General features: G+C 43.7%; 1 protein-coding gene across 1 annotated transcript; it reads left to right on the plus strand.

Annotated features, from left to right (window-relative positions):
* The first annotated feature begins 503 nt into the window (after positions 1-503).
* LOC149088177 (uncharacterized) lies at positions 504-4,053 on the plus strand. The gene has a single exon (XM_089245315.1). It carries the CDS (start codon positions 583-585, stop codon positions 3,679-3,681), a length of 3,099 nt encoding a protein of 1,032 aa, XP_089101441.1. The 5' UTR covers positions 504-582; the 3' UTR covers positions 3,682-4,053.
* Positions 4,054-9,014: the final 4,961 nt, after the last annotated feature.

Consider the following 9,014-nt stretch of genomic DNA (forward strand, 5'->3'; position numbering starts at 1 on the left):
TCCTTCCAAGAATGGAAGCGGACAAGCTGGACTAAGAGCTAAATAATCAATGTGTGAGGAGCTATAGATACAATATGTCACCTTCGTTCATGATCCTTATGAATGCAAACTACGCCATAGATTTATAAAAAGAGAGGACAAAAGACCACGCACGCCATATGATACACGAATCGCGATAATATGAATCACGCTTCTCTCTCAATAAAGCCTTTCCTTACAAACAAACTTATCTGTAAGTGCATGCGATTAAGTATCAGCTCGCCGACATTATTCTTCTCTATATTATCCGTATATAGTAATGACTTCCTTCCGATGCCAGCAGCTGGTGCCGCGATATTACCTAGGATACGAGTTATGAGAGAAAAATACCATATGGAAGGGATTGTGTCTCTCAAAGCTATGATGATAACACTGGTGTGTCGATTTCAAGGACATTGTTGATGAGAAACGGGGAAAAAAATGCTTAGAAACACATCAGATTTGTGAGCCATGAAGTTATTCACTACGCACACCATACTTCCATACTCATGTGAACCGTAGTATAAACTATATCGTAAATTGCAATGACTTGAACGATCAGAAATGAACGCGTGTAAAATATGTGTGACGTCATTACTAGTATTGATACATTTGTGTGTTTGCGGGGATGAGACCTTTCAAACGAGTACCACAACACACGTGACGGACAAGCCGTCAACGACGTTGACGTTTCCTGGATCTGTCAAATACATGGGTCATGCAAGACCAGACTTATCACACTGGAAACCGGGGAAACCCTTCTGTGTTCCGAATGACTCTTGTCAGCATCGATGTGGTCAGCCACACCGCTGGAGGAATGTCCAATGCATGTGCGATAAATCTTGTGTATTTTATTCAGACTGTTGTGTAGACTACGAGCTGGAATGTGGTGGAGATGTCTACAGAGAATCGTCACCGGTCATCAGAGCTGCTCCAGCCTGTATCAGCGTATCGGGGTATTCTTCCGATGTGTACGTTATAAGTGAGTGTTCACCGTCTTGGGATTCTAGTAGTTCAGTGGTAGAAAGTTTCTTGACCACGAATACCGAACTTTGCCAGATATATCTCGGAGACCGTCTAGATGACAGCAGCTGGTATGGATGCTTCGAGAAAATAACAGAATCTTGCCAAGGAAATGCAAGTTATTCTGAAAAGTCACTGGTTGTTCAAAATTTCGTGAACGACTCTGGAGGATATGTGTATTCTAGTCCCTTCTGCGCAATATGTAATTGGCAAACTTCATTCACTGGCATCAATGGTTCTCTCCCACGACATAGTGAAGATAATACGAATGTGAGACTTCTGCTACGTCGATGCTCTTCATATATATCGACGTGTTCAGCTGTGAGACGAATAGAGGATGAAATATTTGAAAAACTCTGCCATCAATACTACGGGCCGATAGTTGTCCCGCAGATTGGAAAAGAAAGCAAAACATATAAAAATACTTACTGTGCTGTATGCAACCGAGAAGTTCTGAACGGGGCATTTTGCCTGCCTCTGGGCAATAGCTCTCGGAACACGGCCGTATTCAGCCGTATCGGCGTGCTGAGCATATACAACAGAAGACCCCACAATATTCCGGCCGCATTTTCTCTTCTCCTCAATTTCGGTCTGGACGGACGGCAACGTGTCATGATGACCTCCGACGACGAAGACGACATCGCGGCTCGCCAAAAGGTCTGCGGCTCGACACACATTTGGGACCCTTTCAACAAATTGTGCAGGAGGCTGTACTGCAGCACTAATTACATACTCGTGGATTTCCAATGCGTCAGAAAGAGCGGCAACCAAACGGACGATGGACGCCACAACGAAGCCATCAACGAAAGTTGGGGTTCCGTCCATCTGAGTCTGAGTGTGCAGGTCGTGCTCCTGGACCTACTGAACTTCCACGGCAGGGAGAATAATTTATCTCAGGTTTTTGCCGATGCATTCGCCGAAGAATACAACATCACGTCCGACCGAGTGCGGAACGTCAAAGTCAACATCGCTCTCGGGAACCTGACAGATCTCGAGGAGATGAAACACAATCTGGACGATATAGACGAGAACCTACCGATAACCTTCGTGATAGACCTCGACCTGTACGAGTCTGTTCTGGACCTGAACGATGCCGAACCGGACATCAACAGCATCGTACACAGACTCTCGTCGTCAGTGTCTTCGTCAAACGAAGGTCTCTATCTCGAGATGAACAACATGAAGAGTCGGATATTCCAAGTCCAGCGCTCGTCCTCGTCGTCCTGGTGCTCCCCAGAAACCGGTGGCACGACCAAGAGGTACTGGAACTCGGACTTCACGTTCATCAGGAACGGTAGCAATGAATTGCTGCTCAGCAACGACACCGTCGAGGCCGTGTATGTCAACAAGACCGGGAAATCGTATAGCAAGGGACATTTCTTCGCCAATATCTTATATCAACGTATAGAGGATTCCGATGACCGGAGCATGAACGTCAGCAGGATGGTGGTCGTGTGTGACAAGAAGCCAAGACTGAACGATTCGTGTCCACGGCTCATGATCCAGAGAGGCGATTATAGAATCGAACCGAATGGTTCTTTGGTGCTCTTGAAAGAGCCGGAGTCAGGTACTTACCAGGGGTTGGACCTGAGCGTTTATGAACTAGAAGAGAACGGCAGCGTTTTCTTGTGCTTGTGGACGTTCAATAAAATGCCTAAGAAGCAGAACGTCGTCTTCGACGTGGACATAACCGAGGCCTACGTCAGCCTGGTCCTGATGTGCACGTCGATCTTCTCGTTGGCCATCGTGATATTCACGTACACAATATTTTCAAGCCTCAGGAATCTCCCGGGCTGCAACACCATGAACTTGACGTTTTCGCTTTTCGCGATGCAGGTCACTTTCCTATTGGGACAGAGGAGTGACGTCCGCGGCATCTGGTGCTCGGTGTCGGCGGTAGCTCTTCACTATGAGATATTGTGCTCGTTCATGTGGATGAACGTCATGGCATACGACCTGTACAAGACGTTCGGGACCAACTCGGTACTCACGGTGATACGCTGCAAGAAAGATTACCTCGCGAGGTACTTACTGTATTCATACGGTTGTCCACTGGCGATCGTCTCCATAGGGCTCGTTCTAGACGCCCTCGCACACGATTCGGTGCTCGCTCCTCACTACGGAGGCGGCACTAACTCGTGCTGGATCCGGAAGCACGCCGCTATAGCGTTCTTCGCCGTACCACTCGGTCTCGTGATGCTGATCAATGTGGTCTTTTATTCGATCACGATCGTCGCGATCAGATCGGTCAAGCACACGGTGAATGCCTCTAACGTCTCGAAGCGCCGTCACGGCTGGGCCGACGTCATGTTGTACGCTAGGATGGCCTTCGTGACTGGGCTCACATGGACGCTGATTTTTGTCGCAGCCTACGTGCCACCGGATAGCGTCATAGGCAAGATCATAACCTACGCTTTCATAATATTCAACACGATGCAGGGAGTGTTCATATTCATCGTGTTCGTCTGTAACAGGAGGGTTTTCAACCTCTACATCGAGCTCATCAAGAAAGTCGGTTCGACCACAGGCTCTATAAATTCCGGCACCAGCATCTTCTGGCGTAATGCTAAACCGGTAAATAGAAGCGTCTCAGCGGACACAACCCTGTCGACATTATCAGTATCGTCGCAGAAAGAATGAGCGAAACGAGCATGTCCAAAATGGGATTTACTGTCGCTTTTAACGAGGATGAGGTGTCACCATTTCACGGCAGTGGGGTGTCATTTCCGGGTGTCGCGGGTGTCACGAGCAGACTAAGGAAGATATAAACTGCTCTTCTTTGAGAAAAAGGATTTTTTTTTAAATAGATAAAAGTTTTTTTAGAGCGAACCAGAACCTGTACATAGTAGTAAATAGTTACAGAGTGAGTAGGCTTTGCATGTTACACTCACATAAGGACCAAGTGAGGGGCTCATTAGAACACTACAGCTTTACGTTACTTTTGACTTGGAATTATGTGTCATTCGTGTACCATTTAGTGTAAAAAATTACAATAAATTCAATTGCTGTTTATGCAATATCCGTGAACTAAAGCTCACTTATGACGACATAATTTCATGCTAACGCATAATGTGTGTGAGTGAAGTGCGAAACACACACTACACTGACGTGACGTGATTTCACGTCATTTCAGAGACGTTGTGACATAATTCGTGGAAATTCTTTGACGTGGGAGAGAGAGAGAGAGAATTTTACGTCACATAATTTTTCCATTTCATATAATTTCCACGAATCAGAATTCACAACGTCTCTGACGTGACGTGATAATCACGTCGCTTTTTTTTTTTCATACGTTTCCAAGGCAAAAAATTATAGAATTGATAATTAACAATTAAAACTGTATAATAATTATATTTAATTACATAAATTGAATTAAATAATTAGAATTATTATACATGCATAATGTGCAAATATATTACACACTTGATCTTCCTTTTTCTTTCAAACCGACCGAAACTCAGGTCTATCACCATCTATGGGCGATTTACTACCTAGTGTGCAACTGTGTGTGTACCTAACACAGTCTGAGTGCATATGGGGCCGTTCAAATATTACGTAAGCAAATTTTTAGTCATTTTCGACCCCCTTCCGTCAGCAAAATTTCGTCATCAACTCTGCCCCTCTGAATCCTAACTCATATTTTCATGTAAATGATGGTTGATGACGCAAACATTATCCAAACCCCCCTCCCCCCTTGTCATCAAAAGTCAGCAAATCGGTAACCCCGCCCCCCTCGATGATGACGTAATACTTGAACTGCCCCTATATAGTGTTGTGTTTGATTTTTCAGTGCTGCCATCTATATTTCAGAAGTGAAGTGATGTGTTATGATTGAATTACATTTGTACTGTTTGTAGGTCTGTTGCTCTCTGTGGCGAGACTTTCTGAAGGGGAGATCGGCACGCATTCGAGCTTTGAAGTTGGGAACCACAGAAAACCAACTTCAGCCGACCACCACTGTGGCGACGGTGGGGTTCGAACCCGGCAACCTCGCGATGCGAGTCCGTCACTATGACCACGCGACCATCACAGCGGCACACACTTTCATCTGACGAACGGCAGAGGCGAATGTCAATGCCAAGTATTTAACATTTTTGGCCTCCTGAAAGGAAGCTTGTCTCTTGGGGGAGGGGGGGGGGGTATCTCATTGAGCAGCTAGAAGAGAGGAAGAAAATATGCCTCAAAATAAACATATGAAGGGATATTGAAATTTGAAAAACATTCAAATGATGACTGTTACATGCTATTCAATTAGATTCCAATTCATGCTATTCAATTAGATCCCAATTTATGCTATTGAATTAGTTTCCCAAACATTTAAACATTTTTGTTTTCCCATCCCTCCCCCCACCAGTTCAAAAATATTTTGTTCTCATCCCCCCAAGCAAATCCATAGGATCCTACTACTAAACCCACTGCATAATGTATGTGCTCAAGTTCTTTTCTTGGTTATTTAATTTTTCGTTTTATTGTCCTGTTCTATATGTGAACCGATTTATTTTAAAAGGGGATTAATTCTGCAGTCTTGGCCGAAAATTACTTTTGTTTTCGATTTGGCGAATCTAGATGCATCGTTTGGTGTTATAACGGGACATCTGCATTCACAGCCACGTTTTACACATTGAATGAGTACATTAATGTTATTAAAACAGCATCTAATACACCTGGAAAAAGTACTGTCGTAGAAAGAGCCCCACACTATCGAAAAAAATTTGAATGAGTGGTATCCTAATTACTACAAGTAAAAATGCTTGAGCGATGTCAGGGACATCGTATGGCAAAAACGTGCCAAAAGAACAAACATCAGCGTTTAAAATTTCCACTGCTTCATCATTTCAAGTGCACCAGCACTAACTCCCGAGTGCTGTTCGTAAGAACCTACATTAATGGAATTATGGAGCATAAATTTTGTTTGAGAAACACACTGAAATAAATTTGAGATTGATCACTGAACCAATGACGACCAGAAGAACAAGTATTATTATTAGCCGCTGTGGTGCTCGAGTGGTGATAGCGACGGACTCGCATCGCGAGGTCCCAGGTTCGAACCTCACTGGCGCTACAGTGGTGGTCGGCTGAAGTTGGTTTCCTGTGCTTCCCAACTTCGAGGCGCGAATGCGATTCGATCTCCGCGTTAAAAGGTCTCGCCACAGAGAGCAACAGGCCAACAAAAAAAGCACTACAAATATTCAATCATTACACTTCACTTCTGAGATATAGATGGCAATACTGAAAAATCAGACGCAACCCTAGATACGCATTTAGACTGTTAGGTACACATACTTACACTTTCGGCACAACTCACTAGGTAGTAAATTGCCCATGGAGATAGACCAGGGTTGTGTTCGGTTTGAAAGAAAGAAGAACAATTATGGCAAGCAAATTTGGATGGCATCGGGGCAAAAGTGTGTGAAATATATTCTACAACAGTGTTTCTGAACCCAAGGACCAGTAAAATGTCTGAAACAATTCGACGGACTACTTGCGTATCATATTATAGGACATTTCTGTATTTTTAGTGGTTCTGAATTTATTTTTATACATCTGTCCCGGTTTTTCCCTACCCCCCGGTACAATTATTTAAATTGTATAAAGGGGTTCTAGCCAAATCTATTATCCGAGGACGATGTCACTCTCCACTATCCATACAGAATATATCTTCGCATCAGCCAGCTGTGTGTTAAAAACCTTTGTACAAATCTATTTATTGTTCCACAATTTTGGTCCCCCAGGGCCGGTCTTAGACCTAGTGGCGCCCGGTGCCAAAACAATAGTCAGTGCCCCCCCCCCCCTCATCCAGGCTCGAATCCATAGTGATGTGTCAGAGGAGGCAATTTTTTCTACTCATTACTGTCCCGTAAAATACGGGACATATTCATTCTCTACCATATTATCAGACTCTTGGTGTGGTGATCGTCCCCATTCCCCCTCCCCCCACACTTCTTGGTTGGATGTTAAGGGATGAAGAAGACATAAAAACTTCTAGAGTGGGATTACTGCTATTTAACTAAACAAACATAAAAACTCAACTTGTTTGATTTAATTAAGAGATTTAAAAACATTAAAAAAGTAAAACGTCACACATTTATGCAAGATACTCATCACAAAGGATCTATCTTCTTCATACTTATTTTGATTGAGTTTTATGGTAAAATACGTGTAGTGCACGCATCACGTACGGGCTTAGATGATAATAAAAATTGTTAAATTAAAGGGATATTTCCGTATGCGTGATTTCTTTCATATTTATAAAACTCATGAATTTCATTTGAAATTATCCCTTTCAGACCCAGTACCGAAAAATAGAAGGGGTAGGCAAACAGCTAAAGCACCGGGCTCTGCAACTTGGGTAAGCCCGTAACTATTCTGAGGCAACTTCGGTGGTTTAACGAGCCGAATGGGGGGGGGGGGGGCCGAAGGCGTAGCGGGGGGGGGACTTGTAACTTCTCCTTTTTCTGAGCATAACCATTGCAAGGAGACTCCAAGAAAATACTGCCCCCCGAGAAAGTACGCTACGGCCCTGGGGAAGACACAGGGCATTACCTCCTATAGGTAATGGGCAGGGCCGTCTTAAGTGCATCGTGGACCACCCGGGTCAAGTAGTTTTTCTGAGGCCCTACCGAGTAAATTCTAGAAAATTTTGACTAGATATCATTTTCATGAGGCCCCTCTACTCTTGAGGCTTCCGGGCCGCTCCCAGGTGACGATTGGTGATTATGCATTACCGATATGCTTTACCGATTCCACGCATTTACCGTAATATACATTTAATTCTATATTTCATCAGCTTCAAAAAAACCTCATTTCAAATATACGAAGATACATATCCGAAATTTCTCTTATACGAAATGGAATTGCCGCTGCTCTCCGTTTTGGATATGTGCGGTACACTACTTTATTTCCATATTTCCATGTCCCAATTAACCTACCTATTCTGTTGCGTATAATCCGTAGATTAAATGTTTGAAAATAATAACGTTGAAATAAAAACAAAACGCCGAAAATGAATTTCTTATTGCGGATCGCAGTTGCATGAGAAGAGTCTTAACTTTGAAGTGACTTTAGTGCAGATAAACCACTGCATCTTATCTACAATTTTTTTCTATACATCAGATTTAGCACCCCTCCTACAGCATAAATAATATTTCCAATTTTTCGTTTTTTTTTTTGCTCTTTCACTTCGGATATTACGCCCTTCTAGAGCAGTGTTTCTCAACCGCCGGGCCGCGGCCCAGTACCGGGCCTTGATATCATTCATACCGGGAAGCGAGTGATTAGCCGTTTCATTTTTCCTCATCCAGTTTCCGTTGGTCGTGTGTTTGACCGGGCCTTCGACTCAAAAAAATGAATGAAACCGGGCCGCGGGCTTGAAAAGGTTGAGAACCACTGTTCTAGAGCACACCCAGTGCCATCGAGCTGTCCTTGGTTGAACTAATAGGAAAGTCTGCCGAGAGGAAAGTCTGCCGAGTCGGGAGACTGGCCAGTGATCGGGGGCGCCAAAGTGCATGGGCTTTCTCGTATGAGCACACTTTTTGTTTCTGCTCGTGTGGCAGGTAGAGACGAGGAGCAAGTGCAGGGATTCCTATTTAAAATGGTCAGCTAATCATAGGTTTCAATTCATTCATTCATTTGTTTTTTTAAATATATATATTTTTTCGAAATACTGTACATGTATTAAAGATATTTTTTTAGTAATGTATATTTAACGCATTTCGGCACCCCTTCACATTTGGCGCCAAGTGCAATTGCACCGGTCGCACTGCTCTAAGACCGCCCCTGTGGTCCCCTTCCCCCTCCGAACGAAAATTTCGGATCTGGCCCGATTACACTGGAACCCCTTTCTGCCATCTAAGAAATATAAAATGAACTACATTTTGCAATATGTACTCCTTTTCATGTCTATTAGATGGCAGCAGAAGTTCTACAGCAACGTAAATTAATACGGGGCGTGTCATATGGTCATTTGATTCATG

Source organism: Pholcus phalangioides, unplaced genomic scaffold (assembly GCF_987345545.1).
Source record: "Pholcus phalangioides strain wild (caught in Gottingen) unplaced genomic scaffold, Ppha-v1.0 ptg000003l_1, whole genome shotgun sequence".
NCBI lineage: Eukaryota > Metazoa > Arthropoda > Arachnida > Araneae > Pholcidae > Pholcus > Pholcus phalangioides.